Here is a 19,094-nt window from a genome sequence, read left to right as displayed (position 1 = left end):
CAGTGGCATACCGAGGGGGAGGCGGGGCGGGGCTCCTGGGGAGGGGCGCCGGCCAGGCCCTCCTCGGAGGAGCTGCCCCCTGTTGCAGGCAGCCAGGGCATCCTCCTGGCTCCTCTGCCCCTGCACTGGCTGCAAGGAGGGAGCGGCAGGGACCAGAGCCCGTCATGGCCTCCTTCCCCGCCACTGGGCAGCCCCCGCCGCCCCCACAGCAAGGGGGAGAGCGGGAAATGGGCCTGTAGACACCCCCCCCCCCCAGGGGGCGCTGCTGCTAATGGAGGAGGGAGTGGGAGAGAGCGGGAAACGGGCCCACAGATTCCCCCCGGGGAGGCGCTGCCAATGCTTCCGCTGCCGCTGATGGGGGGCAGTGGGGGAGAGCAGGGCACTGGCCCACAGACCCCCCCCCCATGGGGCACTGCCGATGGGCGGAGAAGGCCCAATGTAAGTATGGCCCCCGGGCGCTGGAGACCCACGGTACGTCATTGCCCATAGCACACCACAAACGCACACACTCACCCCCAGGGTCACGTCGCTCCTGGAGAACTGCCCTGTTACCTGACCCTGTTCGCTAGCTCCTTCGGTCACGTAGGCCTTCCCAAGTGAGCGCTCTCACCAGTGGGCTGGAAGATATACGCTGGGCATCACCATCGCGGTTTTGTGCGAGCGAGGAGCGAAGCGAGGCTGCACTGAACTCATTCTCACAAGGAACGACTTAGGCGCCTAAGTTCCTGTGTCCAGCAGAGGGGCCCTTGACTCTGGTTCACTCACACAGATAGGCCCAGACCAGACTTAGGTGGCTATCCCCATAAGGTGGCGGAGCTTGGGATCCACCCCTCTTTCCACTGGCAGGTCCTCGCCTGGCATGCTGGCTTTTTGTGGATCACATTCAAAGGAATCTCTTTCTCCCCATTCGCTATATTGGGAGCCTGGGTGCCCAGTTCAGGCCGCGTGGATCATATTGTTGTTCCTGTGATTTTTCTAGGCACCTAAAAGTTCAGCATCGCAATGTCTTAGTCACCTTATGGATCTGGGCCAAAGGGCCTTATACAAAGCGGGGGGAGGAAAGCATCTCTGAGTTTTGGTCTAATTTACCCCTCCAAAGTTAGGATCAGCATAAAAATCCTCCCCAGTATTTTACTGCATCTTGCAAGCCACTGATGTACAAAATCTGGAGTTAATTTCATTGGAATGGGTAGTTATTTTTGTACTAAGCTATGTACAAGTCTGCTTGTTTAAAGTCTGTTATATATGGGTTGGCAGAGGAAATAAAGTGCCATTTTTTTCATGGAAATATCTCTGGAAACCCAAGAACTTGCTTGTCCAAACGGAGATAAAACAACTAAAATCTCTTATCCCCCACCTTAAATCGTATTCCTAAATCAAAGCTATTCCTGTGATAAAGGAGTATTAGCTTATACATATTTTGAATATGAGAGCACTGACGTTGACACCAGATTAAGTCAAGTAATCATCTAACCAGAGTTTTTGGCCTTTGCTAGGTGAATACTTGTGACGATCATTTACTTTGTTTCACAGTATCACTGCTTTGCTGACTTTAAAATAAGTGATTGTGCTCCACTGCAAAAAAAAAAAAAAAGGCTCATAAACTTAGATCTATATCTCTTGTGGTTTTAGGAACTATTTCAGAAATGATAAAAGAGTAGAATTACAGACATGGTTGCATTTTTTTGCAACCGGTAGAGGAATAATCATGATTTTTGGTTTCTGGTTTAGGGCAGTGGGAAGTCGTATAAGTTATGTACCCGTGAAGCCTCTTAGCACTTGTCTGCCCTCTGCCAGTCTGTTCAGCAGCAAGTCAACTGATGCATGGGATCTGGATTGGGTGAATTATCCAGGAGTCTCTTGGAGAGACAAAGGAAAGTAGATTCTGTTATAATGCCACCTTCCGCCGTCACAAACCCCCTTCGCAAATTTATGCCTGTGTAAGTTATTTTGAAGTTGGTCCAGATAAAAAATGGATTAACAACAGCACTTCCACTCATTTCATAAAACACAGGCCCACAGGAAAAAGAGCTCTGGCAGACCCTGTATTTCTCTGTTTTAATTCATGTGTTTCCAAAACATAAAATTAATCTTTAAATATAGATGTAAAGCAAACAAAAAAAACATGAAAGTTATGCAACTTGAATATTCACAATATGTTTCCAAGAAACACAACTGCATTTCCTTAATTTAATCTTGCTGTTTATTAAAGTGGAACATCCTTCTCTTTCTTTCTCTAATGATGTGCTATTTATGACCACAAATTCTGAACATAATCAATCGTAATTTCCTGGCAGAGTTCTGTGTCCTCAGCCATCAGATGTGAAGCTTGTAAGTCATGTCATGGTCTATTAGTTGCCTACATTCATAAGTTATTCAGTCTGTTTCGCTGGGTCATAGGTGCCAAGCCTGTGTGTGACTAGATAATTCACTGCCGATGTCGAAATTTTTGCAAGAAGTCTCTACTCTGGGACAGCACTGCCATGTTGATGCCCTGTGTCTCTTCTCTCGGATGACAGCTGTTGACCCTTTGTGCCCCTGAAAATGACTGGTGTAGGGCCCCACCCTACAGTTCTTAAACCCTCGAAACTTCAGTGGCAGTGATGTATGCATAAGGAGGGCAGGATTGGCCCCACAGTGGAGAAACCGCTGTCGTAGGACTTTTTAAGAAAGCAGGCTGCACTGCAGCACGCTCTTGTTAAACAAGCCGTCCTTTGGTAATCGAGTCTGCAGATGAAGGCTAACGCAGGTCATGCTGTAAACTAGAGGACAAACTCACCTTCAGATGAATCCAGCAAACAAAGCCCAGGCCCCAAGTTGTACAGCCATCCCGAAAAGTGAGCAACTAGCCAAACGCACCTATTAGCAAGGGGCAGGCAGGTGGAGTTATCAGGAAGATCTCTCTTAAGGATCTCTTATATAGATTTGGTGTGGCAGCAGTTGGCCCTGGCTTGCATTCCTGAGCCCCTGGTACCATACTAAACTAGGTCCCTCCCGAAACCTGACTATATTTCTCTAGTTCTGCTCATCATCCCGCTCGGCTCTCCAGTCAGGGTATGCAACGTTCTTTCTAATGGATAAAGATTTCGTCACGGGTTTTTGCAGCGCATGGTGTATGATGAGTATGTGAAGGGGAGAGAAAGGAAATCATACTGTGATTCATCTGACTCCTGTCCATTGTCCTCCTGTGGACAGAAGTAGATTGACATGCCTGGTACATGGTACAATGTCATGGTACAATGGGGAACCTGAGTCTGTAGAAACCTGTTGGCCATTGGAACAAGATAGTAGTAGTTTGTCTTCATGGCTGTCAGCGTAACCTGACCCAGCGTGATCAGCAGAATTTGAACCCAGGAACTCTCCTGTTAACAATATGAATCTTTCCTTTTAAAACTAAAAATAGAAGGAGCCCATGTAGAACTGCCTCTGAAATTCTGTAACAGGGTTAGCAGAGAGAACTCCGGCTGGCGTTCCCCATTCCATCTCAAGGTGCAAACCGATTGTAGCAGGGTGGAGGAGTTGAAGTTTGCTCTCTTTAATTCAATGCTACTTCCTGGGCTGGGTTTTTTTTTTTTTTTGGTTCTGATATGGAGTCCTTAAGGATAAATAAACACTGCCAGAGGCAGTGGGGTTATGGGAGTGGAAACCACCTCTTAGACTTTTTCTTGAGATATTACGGAGATTTTCCATGGAGTTTTGGATGGATAATTCTGCAGAAATTGCTGAAACTCCCCACGGATGTTCTGTAGCTGTAGTGATCAGTCACAAATTAAATATGAAATGAACAGAGCCCAACGTGCCAAAGAAACCTGGGCACATCAGCAAATTCTGACTCCATTGCCATAGAGATCATTCAGTTTCAGTTTCTTTTCGTGCCAATCCAGCCTCAGCAGTAATCAAGCAATGTTTGTTGACACAGCATGAATGTGATGAATAGTTTGCGATTTGTCTAAATATTCGAGCAGCGCCGCTTTAGTTTATAGGCATGTCAGCATTTTCATTGCAAGGCCCATTTTCTGATAGGCTCATGACTCCTACCACCCAACGGCCCAATCCAACCACCATTGATTTGAATGGGAGTTGGATGGGGCCCTAAAGTTTCTTTAGGCTTACATTGGATTTCCCAGTTGGGCTGAGACAGAACAGGGAGATGAGAATTCCTGGGATCTGTAACCAGCTCGTGCGAACAGCTTTCTCGGCCTCATTTTCTTCATCTGTAAGTTAACTGGCATTGTAGGTGAACTGGCTGGCCGGTATTTATACAGGAGGTCAGACTAGATGGCCACAGTAGTCTGAGAGAAGGGAATGATCCCATGGCTTTAGCTCCCTCGTCAGGGGCATTTATGAAGATTCCTGAGTTACTGTTTGCAGAGTACTTTTGTAAACTATTAGTATTTCTATCATTGAACTCTCAAAGGCAAACTAGCAGCCTGAGCTTTTGTTTTCTTTCCCATCCCCCATATTGTAGGCCTTTGTTGTTTTTAATGCAAAAATAGGATGGTAGCCAATAGCCGTGTGAACAGACTTCAAGTCCAGAGAGGCTCATTATGATCACTTTGTCTGACCTCTTGCATAGCACGCACTGTAGAATTTGACCCAGTAGTTTCTGTGGAGAAACATTATTGAGCCCGCTAGCCTGTGGTTGGATTAGACAAAGCACGTCTTTTGGAAAGACTTCCCACTTCGAATGAACAGCACCAACTGTAGGAGGAACTTCTCACTGCCCTGGGTGAGTTGTGTCAATAGTTAATTACCCTGAATGTTACAAATAACCAGTAGGGTCCTGTTCCATGAGCAGGGCTTCTAGGTGCTATGGCAATGCATATCAATGATAATCATAATTCACTAGGGGTGAAAACCTGGCCCCCTTGAAGTTTTGCCATGGAATTCAATGGGGCCAGGATTTGACCCTACGTTTCTCAGGCCTTCTCCATGTTTGCTATACCAGCAAACCCGCTTAATGGAGGCACAGCTTATTCCAGCAAGAGTGCTTTTGCCAGTATAGCTTTATACCAGTTCCCTGAACAAAATAAGCTGCTCCCACACAAGGACTTTTTTTGTCAGGAAACTGCATCCCTACTAAGGCTTTTGCTGGCCCAGCTGTGTGGGTTGGGTTTGTTTTTTTTTCACACTCATACCTGACATAGCTGTGCCAACAAAACTTTTACGTGGAAATCAGGCCTGGGGGGAAGTAAAGTGGTATGGCTAAGTGGAAAAACTATTCTGGGGTGGAGAAACACCACTTGTTTTTATTTTGCCATTTTAATTGCTCTACTTCTCTTGTTTTCCCTTACCTTTATTCTGGCAGTTTCTGCAGTTCTGGAGATTTTTTTTAACATATATTCCTGATCTTCTGTCTCTTCTACTGACACATTGTGGCTCTTAGCATCTAGCCAGAAAATCAGATAAGTAGGGTTTTCTTTTCAAAAGCCCTCTCACTACTAGTGTTGCTTTACAGGTCAGGATCAGTAAACGGGGTATTTTGTAGCTGGTGTAGCTGTTATCTGTTTCTCTATAAATCACTCTTCTGGCCTCCGCAATCTGTCTGGTCTTCACCATTTAAGGATGCAAAAGTTTTGAATCTGCTGCTTGACCCTAATCTCAGGCAGAGCAGGATAACACCATGTGGTCTGGTCCTATTGTGACTGGACTCAGAAAAGCACGTAGGCATGTGCCTAAAGTTGAAGCTAAGCATGTAGTCTTTTCCTGAATTGGTACCTGTGAGTTTCATCCTTGATTCTGGAGGGGGCAGGACCATGACTTAAAAAAAAATGTTTTCCCAAGTTTTTGAGCCAATGTGATTTAGGTGACAAAGGTACAGTAAGTTAAGACTTCTTTTTTAAAATTTTCCTTTCACTGTGAACGTGGCGGTTGAGAAAAAGCAGGCAAACGAACATGGGCTGAAGACCGAGGGGGGAAAAATTGGTTACTAGCATCCAAAACATCAATATTCTGTAATGGAACAGTATTATGAAACAATCCTTCTGAAATGGCCTCTTTTGCATACAGCACTGCAAGTACGGGGTGTGTGTCCCCAAGGAGCGAGAGGCGCCGGTAACAGATGGTGCATGGGGAACGTGGAGTCCCTTTGGCAGCTGTTCAAGAACCTGTGGCGGTGGCATCAAAACGGCAGTTCGAGAATGCAACAGGCCGGAGTAAGTATAATGGCAGTGAAGAATCTGCTGCTGGTCTCGATAAACAGATTGCTCGAGGGGTGACATTGAAGCTGGACTGTGTGCCCAGACATAAATATAAGAACATGAATGTTCAAACTGACCAAAATATTGATTGGGACGCCAAGATCCAAATATATGCTAGTGGAGAGAGATGGTGGGAGACTGAAAACTGCTCCGCATCGGCCTGGCTGCTCCAATTGACCTTGGAACTCAGATTTTTAGGATACCAACCAAATTTCCGCCTAGCACTTCTCTATGAATCAGGTTCCTTCCACAAACACGGCATTAAGCACCTTTATGCTTTTACATGTGAACTGGCGCAGACTAGACAAGCTCTATGGAAAGCTGCACCCTGCTTAAAGATGTTTACCGTAAACATGTCAAGCAAATTCATGGACCCTTCGAAATCCTGGGGCATTTTGCCATTGACTTCAATAGGATCCATAGGTGACCTGTAGAATTTTTTTAGCACTAGTTTCAGCAGCTGGTGTGAAAACAATCTGGGCCGGTTTTTGCCTCGCTGTCTGCACTCAGACCCTGTGAACGTTGAGGAGAGGAAAGGATCATTTGGGGTGGACCAAGGTGACTGACGGTAGGAGAGAGTGTTCTAAAGAGTTGGTTGAAAACAGGAATTTAAGAAGGCGAAGTAAGAGTCAAGCAAGCGCTTCAAGCCAGGAATCATTCCACTTTCTCGCTTCCTGTGTCAGAAAGGTTATTGCCAAGGAAATTGGCATTAGCAGTGTGTCCGGGTCAGTTTCTGCATTGCTCTGCAAAACCTGCTCTCAGCTCTTTGAAGTCTGTGGCAGATGAGTGTTAATTGAGGAAGGGAGAGTTTATACCTGGCACACTGGTGTGAGAGTGATACATGGAGACTGCTCAGTTTGTGTGGGCAAATGTCACAATAAGGGAAAGGCTGAGGGCAAGGGAATTGAACATCAACAAGTTCATTAAAATAATGCTGAGTATAATGCCAGAAACACAAACCTCAGAGAGTTCTCACTCCGGGGCGCTCAGGTGGAGTTTTTTTTTTTTTTTTTTTTTTGCAACACTGAGCAGTGCAGAAACTGGATGATTCTTCACAGATAAGCTATAATTCCATGTGTGCAAAGAATGCACAAAATAGTTATCCAGTCAAACATGCAAACATATTTGGTGAAATACGGTCTCTGTGATATGGAGCACTAGATAGTTGGATTGATGGATTCTCTAGTAAGAAGTCTCCCGGGCCTCAAAACCTAGCCACATCCGTGCTACCTTCTTCTGTAATTTAGAAGTTAAATTGTGTGTCTTTGCATCTCGTAAGAAACATTGTTGTTGGCCGGCATTTTCAAATGCACCTATGTGAGTTCAGCAACAACTTCTATTGCAAATCAGTGGGAGCTCGGCGCTTAACAACTTTTGAAAACTCCACCCGTAGTGCAGTCAGTTGTGCTTATTTTCCTTGATTTCTCTCAAAAGCGTTATAGCTAGCATTGTCCTCCTCTTGAACCCAGCATGAAGTCCCCACAGAGAGGTTTTTTGTCTTAGCCTGGCTCATGTAGGTTTTATGTTGATTTTATTTTGCCATTTAAATTTGATATCATGAGGTGGCTCCAAGGACCTTTGTTCTTATCATGCGATTTTTGTGAGGATGCAAGTGAATGAGACAAGTGAATAAAGGCAGAAAGAAAGAAAAACCACTGCATATTCTCTCTCCCTCTTTTTAAAATACACCCTCTCTCCCCCCCTTTCAAAAATACAGTATCACCCAGCACTAGTCCAGCTGAAAAGCAGTTTTATTCCTAAATGTTTTGGCTCTGTTATGACACCTTATAAAAACAACAACAAACAACCCAAGTATCTGAAGTCAGATCCATATTACTTTTTATTTGCCCTGGTACATTAAAAAATGACCTAACTTTTTTAAAAAGCTTTTTTTTTGTATATGAGTTTCCCAGTTGGCACCTCGTATGCTTTGTATGCCAAAGAAACAGTGTATTATCCTGACTGAGTGAAGATCCTCTCAAAGCCAACACGGAAAATGGAAAAAGCCCACTTACTCTTATTTGGAGGACGGCTACTGCCTCTGTCTATAATATGTTCTGACACCTACATGGTTGAGCACTTTGTAGAACAGTAGGAAGCTGTAAGCCTACGACAGGCAAGCAGGCAGTGTTTTGACATGCACTCAGAGGAATGTATTAGCTGACCAGACCAGACCCTTCACCTGGGAAATCAAGGCTGGATGGTAAAACTAAAGCCAGCTGCTGCAACATATCATGTAAAGTATCTGTGTTGCTAGCGCAGTTTGTCAAAGAAAGGCAGAGTTGCAGTAACAGCAGAAGAAAGCACAGCACGTCAGCACAGGGAGCCCTATCCGTTTAGATAGAGGCGTCATTCCTGGATGTGGTTCTAGTCATGGCTGCATTTCTGGTATATCACAAGAGTATCTACATGTGTTGAAAACTTTCTGAGTTTGACATGTATGCATGTCTACAGATAAATGTGTCAAGCCACTTAACGGCTGAGCTGCTAGCAGTACAGTTAGCTGGTAACAGAGCTACAGATTAAAATACTTGTCAGCCTTTCTCTGCTGAAATGTCTTAGGTCTTTTGTAAAAGGGGGGCCAGATCTCTTTCACAGCCAGGTTTTCTTTGGAGTGTTTTCTGTGCAGTCTCACTTGAGTGCAAAAGCTCCACTTCACTCTCTCTCTCACACTTACACACACGCTCTGATTTGCCTGCACCAGTGATTGGACACACAGGTTTCTGTGCACTGAACTGTATGCAGGTGAAGGCTGGGTTCGTACCCCTCTGGAATACCTGGCCCTCATGCGCGGTCCCTGTTTTGATGCATGTAAAATGGACGTAACTCTGGAAGCCTAGCCCTCTGGTGAAATATTTGGTCAGGAAGAGGGCATGCTGGCAACACTTGGCTTGAAACGTGCAACACTAAAAGTATCAATTCCCTTAGTGCAAAATGTTGTGGGTGAGATTTTCAGTATGTTGCCTCCATTTGTCTGTGTGCACGTTTGCGAATACAATGGCCTGGATGCGTGTAATAGAATTTGCATGCTCAGCACCACTTTTACGTACGCAGTCTGAGTACCATCCAGTGTTGCACATGTAAATTGTGTCAACAGTGCCCACAAAGGTGTGCTGTATTGCACATGCCTGTGAACAACAACTCTGGGCAGCGGGGTTGTGCCCAGCTCCTCTGAAGCAGTGCATAATCACTCTGATGCCTTGAGAGGTACATGTGAAAAATAATAAACCTTACATTTACATCGAATGCATTATATGGTCAAAACAAGTCCATGTGGAGCAAGGATGGGAGTTCGATCCGATAGGCCACATACTGAAACTGGAAGATCTTTGGGTCTCTAGCAGGGATTTAGCAGAGCATGTGTGTGTGTGTGTAGCAGGGTTTGAAGGGGAATATTGCTAGACTGGAGAAGCAGTCCACAGCAGAAGTTACCTGCTAGTATAGATGCTTCAGGTATGGTGGGAGTATGCATAGAATAAGCAGGTTTGCATGCATGAATTACTTCATTTCCATCATCTGCCGCTTGTTGACGTCAAGCCGTAAAAAGCATTGGACTATGCTGGTTGGGAATGGTTAATGTGCCAGGATTTCTTCATGACGTTATTGATGAAAATCATGTTTGAATATACATTTTATATGAAGCTGATTTATTTTTTCAGGGTCAGGGTCAGCCATCTCAGTCAGGCTCTATGAACGGCAATATTAAGTCGTTAAAGTTTTTCAAGTGCCTCTCAAAAATTGTCAGGGCAGTTTGGGGCTAGTTTGAAAAAGAAAAAAAGTCAGTGTAAGTGTATTGAAGCATCAAATACTGGCTGAAGGGAAATTTAATGCCAAAGTTATGAAGCTGACAGCTCATGGTAAGTTTTAGCATCCACTAGTTTATGGTAGGTTCTGGTATGCAGTATATTATCTCTAATCTCAAACACCATGTCTAGAAAATGTAATTGCATCAAGATCTAATCGTCTAGGGATTTTGAAGTGGTTAGTATTATATATGACAAGAATCCTGCATATTCCTGTTTGCTACCATAATATGAAAAATACATCTTCTGTTAGTGACATCTGTTTGTAATGGGAGCATTGTGCTTGAAAGTGTCTTCTTTGCAATGTATTTCTCTTTTTAAAACATACTCCCGGAAAGCTTTTCATAACTTAAGGCCCTCATGAAGTTGTAGTACTGCCTTTGCAAAGTAAATGGAAAATGTTTTCAAGCTGCAACTAATTCTTGGGTCAGAAAAATCCTGTCAAACCTACAATGAATTATTTTTGGTTTAAGAAGAATGCTCTTAAGAACGTTCACCAAGGAATGAGAACTCTCAGTGCTAATAATTAAACTGTTATTCTCATCTATGTTTTCATGCACGCACTCAACCTCAGGTGTTACTGATTGAAGGTGGGAAGGAAATTCGATCTGCTGCTGGGTTTACTGCATATCAGTGCAGATAAGTTTCTATATGACATGCTTGTAAAACCATGACTGTTCAAGCTGAAATTCCTGACAATTTTTTAAAAAATTAAATAACATGAGTGGCTAAAAATGACTTCAACATTTTGCAATTCAGATAATTTTGACCTGCACTAGTTCAAATTCATGTTCCAAGATGGCATTCAGTGGTGTAAGGTCATGTCGCCTGAGTTTGTGTTGGAGTTGTGGTAACTCCATTGACGTCAGTGGAGTCACACCAATTTATATCAGTAGAAGATCTGTCCCAGTTCTGAATTACTTCCTGTTTCTCTTTCCAAAGCAATCTTTTGTAAGGTGGTCAATATGGCCAGTCTAGCTACCTGCACTGAGGGCTATGTTTTGACTTGGACTTTCTGCCTGCATGAGTGAGGACCCCCCTCCCCCTTCCTTGGGTGAACCCCCCCTTGGGTGACCAGATAGCAAGTAAGAAAAATCAGGACGGTGCTGGGGGGAATTTGCGCCTATATAAGAAAAAGCCCCAAAAATCAGGACAGTCCCTATAAAATCAGGACATCTGGTCACCTTACATCCTCCTGAAGCCTCTACATGGGAATACACGGGACTACTCATCTGCTCACTTCCTACCCGGAGCCCATAGGAAACGGTTGGAGCTTGAGTTCTGCCCGCCACTCCCTGGCCAATTAGCTGAGCCAGTGTGGGAGCAGGAAGTGAGAGCGTGTCCACTGACGGGTGCTGCTCGCCCGCAGTAAATTACAGCTCCTTGGAGACAGGGCAGAGAGGACAGGTCCTCAGAAATATGGCTCCGGGCGTGTCTGCATGCACTGCTTTAGCTAACGGGCTGATTTTAAATCCATTTAATTAACCCAGTGTAAAAGGCTGGGTGAACACTCATTTGCACAGAGGTAAATTCAAGTTACGTTCATTGAACTTCAGTTGATTAGGACCAGGGTTAAGCTTAACCGAAACAAGCCAACTTCAGACTGAACTCGGAGTGTCTGCGCTGGGCTTTTCACTGGTTTAAATAACGAGTCAAGGCCGCAGAGCCGTAAGGTTGCTCTTGGAGTGGGTAGAGCTTATCACATTTTGCTGAGAACTGTGCCTAAACCCAGAACCCAGCCTTCTCTGCCTAGAGAAGAATGAAGCGATCTACCTTACAACCCCCTTTATTTCACCTAGCAGAGGCAGTCACTGGCAGAAGTGTTGCCTGTTTAGCTACTGAAGCCTTGGATTTCTTTCATGGTCATTGGTTGGGATGAAATATTTTTCTCGGAATCATTAAGTTGCTGATGTGCTGAGACCAATGCTTGTCATGCTGACCAATATCGTCTCATTGTTTCCGTATATTCCCCTGTCACTTGTCTGTAGCCACCTGTTTGTTGTCTCTTGTCTTATCCTTAGACTGGGGCAGGGACTGTCTTTTTCTTCTGTGGGTGTACAGCACCAAGCACAGTTGGGTCCTGGTCCATGCCTCTGTCTCCTAGGCTCTCCAATAATACAAATAAATAATCATAATGCTCTGTTATTGGCTTATCTTAAAAGAGAGCATGCAAGGGGAGTCAGAAGTAATAGAGAGGCACTGTTGAGTGAGAGGCATTGGATTTGGAGGCAGGATATCTGGTGTCCATTTCTGCTCTGCCAGTGAGCTGTTAAACAAATGCATTTGCCATTCTGTGACTCAGTTTCCCCATCTATATAAAGCTGGTATTGAGGCTGCCTCTGTTGATGAAGTGTTTTGAGATCTGCAGAAGAAACCCACTGTATAAGAGCTAAATATTATTGCTATAAATAGGGGAAGATGTATCTTTGGTGGTAGGCTGTGTGTTGTCCAGATGAGATCCAGTGTGTCTTTTTTTGGCAGACATTAAAATAATGACTTGGCCAATCATATAGCTTGTTGTCATGCTAGTTGTTGAAGATCCTCTTACATTTGCACAATTTCCTTTTGTTTCACTTTCTTGTATTGTGGCTCATTAAGGAAATCCCAGGATGTGTTTGAATTTGGAACATTTCCCTTGCAATTTGTTTTGTTCAGAGGCATGCTGAATGGGAAGCAGATTGTACTGTAATTTTGGGGAGAGATTTTTTTGAGGCACAAATGGAAGTTAGGCACTGCACTCCCATTAGCAGTCAAATGCCCATTTATGGCTTTACAAATCTCCCCCTGAGATTATGTAGCACTGCCCTCTCCGGGATAGAACATTTCAGCCCCACTCCACCATTTATCCGTTTGGAATGGTCTAAAAAGAGTATGTTAAATGCAAAGAGTTGGGTTAGTGGAGACTCCTGGATGACATTTTGCATGGCCAAAAGTTGTGATGAAAGTTAACTCAGCCCCTTGGTGCGCATGTACTGTTCTATATAACTTTTGGCTTATGGATACTGTTTCTTATGAATCGCCTAAATCGGCTCCCCCTGAATTTAATTTAAAGTGTCATCTCTTTCCTTTAGTAACCCCAGGAAAGAAAGAAAAGCTGCTGTTGCATTTGACTGTGTTATCAAACTAACAAATAAATAACCCCGCATTTGAATGTGTGATCTCAGAGTTCTACACTTAAATCAAATGTTTCATCTTTTGGGAGCTGTCATTTTCAATTGCAGTTGTTGCTGGCGTTCAGAACAAACTCTGCCAGGCCCAATGGGCTCATCCCAGTGCCGTGCTATTTTGTTGTTTGTTTATGTGTTTTATTGTGTGCCTAGGATTGTCAGTGACTAGCATGACAACAAGCTGTCACTTTCCGCCACTGAAACTGACAAAAGCAGCCTAGAATTTCACCCCTGTGAAGAAGCTATTACAGAGCTGTGCAGGGTAAAAGTTGATGGGGGTGTTTTAGTCCTTCACCGTCAGAATCAGCGAGAGCTCCTGGGCTTTACGGTCACACAGACAACAATCATCACAGAAAGAGGCTCTCGGACACCAAAAGTTATAAAGCTCTTACGGTGATGAGGTCCATGTATGTCTCTCAAGGTATCGTCCCATCTTTCTTTGTAGATCCTCACAACATAAAACTTAAAATGACTGCAGCAGAGGGGGAATTCATTCCTCCTGGGACTCCTCCTCTCTGCCCACTCTCCTCCACCGTATCCTGTGCGTCTCAGAAGAGCGTAGAATCTGGCGTGCTAAGGTGGTGATTCCCTTAAAGATACACACACACTGGATTCATTAGCTAGTCTGCTGGACCTACCATGCTACAAACAGCAGTATGGCCCGCATGGGTGGTTGCTCAGCCAACTACCTAAGTACAATCCCCTGGTCCCCAGGGCTGCTCATCTTGCAGGCATAGCCACACCGCTATTTTTAGCATGAGTCGAGCTGGCACAAGTCTGTCACCTGCACTGCCAAGTGCACTCCCTACTGCTCTGTAGAAACAAATTGATCCTGGATTTTCGGGTCTCTGACTCCTCCCCTATTCATTTTTGGTGCCTCCGCCAGTCCCGGCTTTCATTTGTAACCAGAAGTAGATGAATGGAAATCTCACAGGAGCGCACCATTTTGCTCGATTTTCAGCCCAAAGCAGTTCTGAATTTGTTTGAGGTTTCCCCTTTGCAACTCCATATTCATGCCTGCATTTCAGCCCGCTCTGAGCTGTGTCCTGTTGCGTATCTGGGTCCATCTGCCTTTTGGGTCTCCTGCCATCATGTTGTAAGGTGGCAAATGATCAGGGCTTTGCTGTGATGAACTGTAGGCTGCAACTCCTCCCCACCCCCCCAGGAAAACCATCCCTCCTCATTCTCGCTTGTCTTTGTTCTTATTTCTTTAGCCCCTGTCACTTACTACTTGCTGTATGTAGCTGTCACTTTGAGATCTTTCGTAAAGAAATGCAAGAACAAAACAGAGGCTCTTCATCGTCAGGAACAGAAGAAGTGTTATAAATAATAACTGCCTTCAACAAGTTAGAGGAACGTGATTGTGGGGTCGCTGGGCATATAGCACTCAATCCAAGGGTCATTGAAATCAGTGGAAAAACTCCTGTTTACCTCAATGGGCTTTGAATCAGCTCTGTCATGCGCAAGGGTGGGAGCAGGCTAAAGAGAAGCTCCTATCCTTACTCCTGTGCTGTGCGGACCAGCTGTCATTGTGTAATGATGTGGGGGGTGGCGGCAGAGACCAAAGGCATTTTCATTTTGAAAGGCTGGGTTCTGGACTGCAGCGGGCAGAAAAGCCTATGGATGGCTGCAGTTCACAGCAGGCGGAGGTTGCTGTGTTGAATAAAGGAATAATTGAACTGTTAAATACCAGCTCTTCATGTCATAATGAGAACACCACCACCTGTTACCAGGGGTAGGGTTGGCACCCATGAAGAATCACCTCTGTGCTTACATGCAATAGAAGCAGTGTGCACAGTCGCTGGGATAGCATTCTAGCAACCGCCCGGGCTGACACAGGAATGACCTTGGCGGGTTCCATACCTCCAGTTCTCACTTGGAAGAGCAGCTGGCATGAGATGGGCGAGCAAGAGTTGAGAGGCGCAGGGGATGCCAAGTTTCAAAAGTTGATATATGCGGAGGAGCGAGGTTGAACTCAAATAAGAGGTTCAGAGGGCACCTTGTGGTCGGCACGTTGTCTCTTTGTGCTAAAGTGATTTTTTTTTTCCCAGGCCCAAGAATGGTGGAAAATACTGTGTGGGTCGTCGGATGAAATTTAAATCCTGCAACACTGAACCATGCTCTAAACTAAAGAAAGACTTCCGAGATGAGCAGTGTGCTGACTTTGATGGGAAGCATTTTAACATTAACGGTCTACCTCCGAATGTGCGTTGGGTTCCTAAATACAGTGGAAGTGAGTATGGCAGGAAATTCATCTCGGCCTTTTTGCAATGGCTGCACAAGGGAATAGACTTAAAATAACATGACCTTTTTGGTTTTGCAGTTTTAATGAAAGATCGGTGCAAGTTGTTCTGTAGAGTAGCAGGAAACACAGCCTACTATCAGCTCAGGGACCGAGTTGTTGATGGTACCCCTTGTGGCCCAGACACAAATGACATCTGTGTGCAAGGACTCTGCCGGGTAAATATTTCCTTCTGCTGTTTAACTAGGTTGTTTTCTTGTTTATATTTCAAGGATCAGTTCTCTATCCCACTCCTACATTCTGCTCTTCACTGGTACTAGTGTGAATTCTTCTCAAGGCAAATCAAAGAAGCCCTGTGTGAACCATTCGTGCATAGGGTAGCCCATCCGAATATGCCAATGTCCAGGCAGGTGTCAAAAAGGAGAGCCGATTCTCCCAAACTGGTGGCTAACACTGCAGTTAGATTCACCAACCAGTGTTTCTGATCTCCCACACTGGTTAGCAGGAAGCCACAACAAGAAATACACAGCCCCCTTTATTGCATTCCAGTCTCTGGTTCCCAATCAACAACTGGTTCCAGTAAAGAGAGAAATTATTAAAACTCTATTCCCTTTACCAAAAAATGTTCTCCTGATCCCGAACAGGTCAGTCACAGTACCAAATCAATATGAGTTTGGATCTTACCCAAAATACCACGTTGCCAGCCAATCCTTTAGTGACTAAAACTAAAGGTTTATTATAAAAGGAAAGAAACAAAGGAGAAGAGAGATGTTAAATGGTCGAAGCAATCGGTTACATACAAATGACTTTAAAGTCCATATGTATATCAGGTTCTCAGAAGAATTGTGGAGATTGCACACTTATACCATTCCTCTGGGGTACATCCATTACCTGGATGGGTCTCAGTCCTTTGTTTCACAGCTTCATTGGAGATGAGTTGATCCAGAGGTAGGAAGCAGGAATGAAGACAAGATGGAGTTGGTGAAGATGCATTTTATAGGTCTGCCATGTGTCTTGTTTCAAACACAAGCCACAGCATATAAGCGGGGAAAGGCACTTGCAGTCCCCTCGACCACAGGCGTGTCCCTACATGTCTTCATGAGTCATAGGTGCCATCCTGGCGTCTCTCCCTGGGCTCATTGCAGAGGTGATGGCCCTCGCTGAGTCATCACTACTGACTGTAATCTGCCTGGGCGGGGATGTAACCCAGTAGCACAGCACAAGTGTTTAGTTACAGAGCTATCACACACATCCATCATTTACAGTACAAAGACGATAGATACATGCACAGTAACAATATTATCATGCTTAGCAAATTATAACCCTTCCAGTGGTACCTGACATGCCATATCTCAGACAAATTACTGTAATTTTGCAACATTGATATTATCAGTGGTCACTCCTAATCCAGACGGTGTCATGCCCTGCTATCGTGGTCATGTGTCCTGTGACTGGAATTTAATTAAATTCAATGAAAATGAGATTTTCCAGAGACCTCAGCAACTGTTTTGGCATCTGAATAAGTGTCGTGGTTTCTGGGTGCTGAGCTCTCTTGAAATCTGAGTCCAGTTTTGCCTTGGGAGCTCTTGAAAAATCTCTCCCGGTGCTCTTTGAAAGTCTGACCCTGCCGGAATTTATTTTCCCCAGTCACAATTATTTGAATGTTATTCTCGTCTATTTGAGAACAACCTATTCAATGTTTCCCCAAACTCAGGTTCCCTTGCACACAGGGCAATCTCTAAACTGGATAACGCTGGCCTCATGTTCTTCCTCTAGCAGTGACAGTCGCAGGCAAAGCACAATCCCTTGATGTTAAGCCTTGTTTGGGAGTTGGAGGTGCTAGTAGACAACTGTTAATAGTAGTGAAGTAGGATACAATAAACTGTCCATTCTGGAAAGAAATCCCAAATTGTCTTAGTGTCGCAGAGTGCAAATTGCAAGTTTATCACGCGTCCTTGCTTTTTGGAGAACCTCTGCTTAAAAATAGCTTCAGTGTAAGTTGTAAATGAACTAAACATGTGGAAAGCAGAAAAAAGGATTCGTCTGATGGTGGTCTTTGTACACAAATGATTAATATGATTTCAGTTCTGTCCTATTTCATTTACTTGTTCAGTCTAATTTTTAACTTTTTCTCTTAAAGCAAGCTGGATGTGATCATGTGCTAAATTCAAAAGCCAGAAGAGACAAATGCGGCGTTTGTGGTGGTGATAATTCTTCATGCAAAACTGTTGCAGGCACATTTAATACTGTGCATTATGGTAAGACTCCATCACCAAAAACTTTGTAGAGAAAAATGCAAGCCTATAAAACTGTTAACCACCTACAAAAACACTGATGTAAAGTGCAAAATGCCTCCAGCTATGGTATATTCTGCTCTGTAACTATGCTATCCTTACATTAACATTTGGTTCGTGCAGTGCCTGATATTTTTACTCATTTTTAAAGGTTTCCCTCCTCCCATAAAAAGTAAATGAAATGTCTGCAGAATGGTCTTGTCCTTCTCAATCTTCTAGGCTATAACACTGTGGTACGCATACCCGCTGGTGCTACAAATATTGATGTGCGGCAGCACAGTTTCTCAGGGAAACCAGAAGATGATAACTACCTTGGTAAGTTGTACTGCCCCCATTTGAATGTAGAGACACAGGCGAGTTATACTGTCCTTTCTCAGCTAAGGAAGATTTAGATGTCACTGTCAAAAATATGTGTGGTATAGCCTCCAAACTGACTAGCCTGAATTTTGCTTCATGCATCTGTGTGTCTGGATACTGATGAGGTTCCAGTTGCTGTAGTACTTGAGAGGTAGGAACGAAGAGAGATTAAGTGATTCACCCAAGGTCACTCGGGAAGTCTGTGACAGAGCTAGTAACTGATTTCCTGATTCCCAGAGCAGGTCAACAGCTACGTTTGCTGGAGTATAAAGACAGAGATGTTCACAAGGTTTGAATGGAAATTCTATATATGCCTTTAGGTGATGTAACCAAAATATAAATTATTTGCTATTCCACTGGGAGAAAACAGGCCTGGTCCTCATTTACACCACTTGCCCATGACTCCTGCCAGAGCAGTGTAAACAAGAATCAGGTCCTAAGTATCTTGGCTTTATTTAAATCTCTATGTTATAGTGGTGACTCAACCTCTAGTGATTGTGCACACACAACAGCAACGTTCTGGCATCCCAGTAATAAAGGGCAGGAACTTACTACTGGAATAGTACTGTTTGAGAGAGGGCAGCATCCAGCCCTACGGAAATTCACCGTTGGGTGAATTTGATACCTGTGCAGAGGTCCAGTATAAGGCCTGTCTTCCACTTCAGTCCTGCTGGCACTGCCCCAAATAAGGTTCGTGCTGGCCCTTTGCACAGCTGTGAATTTCATCCTAAGAGGGGTGAAATCCTGGCCCCATTGAAGTCCAGGAAGTTTCCCCCCGTGATTTGCAGACTATTCATACCGTGGCTTTGTTTCTCTTCCATTCCACACATCCTTTGTTTGGCTTGGTCAGGAGCATTGCTCTGTGCTTCAGACTCATTTATCTAGATCTCTGTCTGGACAGGAGGCGTCATCTTGTTTTCCAAAGGTGGAATAATCAGCTTGTTAAAGCAGGATGATTTTGCGGTTGGGTTGTTTTTATTTTAATCAATTTAAAAAAATAAATGAAGGAAGGCAAGCATGTGTGTGCATTG

At 44.3% G+C, this 19,094-nt stretch overlaps 1 protein-coding gene across 8 annotated transcripts in view; it reads left to right on the top strand.

Moving 5' to 3' along the window:
• ADAMTS9 (ADAM metallopeptidase with thrombospondin type 1 motif 9) overlaps positions 1-19,094 on the top strand; it is a 133,940-nt gene that overhangs the window by 40,361 nt on the left and 74,485 nt on the right. For all 8 annotated transcript variants that reach the window (XR_010918582.1, XR_010918584.1, XM_067541751.1 and 5 more), the window contains 5 exons: positions 6,010-6,155; positions 15,222-15,403; positions 15,494-15,630; positions 17,553-17,670; positions 17,926-18,021. Coding sequence is in view for 6 of the 8 variants with exons in the window: in XM_067541751.1 (XP_067397852.1) it covers positions 6,010-6,155; positions 15,222-15,403; positions 15,494-15,630; positions 17,553-17,670; positions 17,926-18,021 (679 nt within the window). In the remaining 2 variants the exon portion in view is untranslated. The remainder of the gene's footprint in view (positions 1-6,009; positions 6,156-15,221; positions 15,404-15,493; positions 15,631-17,552; positions 17,671-17,925; positions 18,022-19,094) is intronic.

The sequence above is a fragment of the Emydura macquarii genome, unplaced genomic scaffold, assembly GCF_026122565.2.
Source record: "Emydura macquarii macquarii isolate MOO-44397 ecotype Brisbane River unplaced genomic scaffold, CSIRO-AGI_Emac_v2 contig_71, whole genome shotgun sequence".
Lineage (NCBI taxonomy): Eukaryota > Metazoa > Chordata > Testudines > Chelidae > Emydura > Emydura macquarii.
Note: the sequence above shows the minus strand (reverse complement) of the source record. Positions and strands in the feature narration are given on the sequence as shown.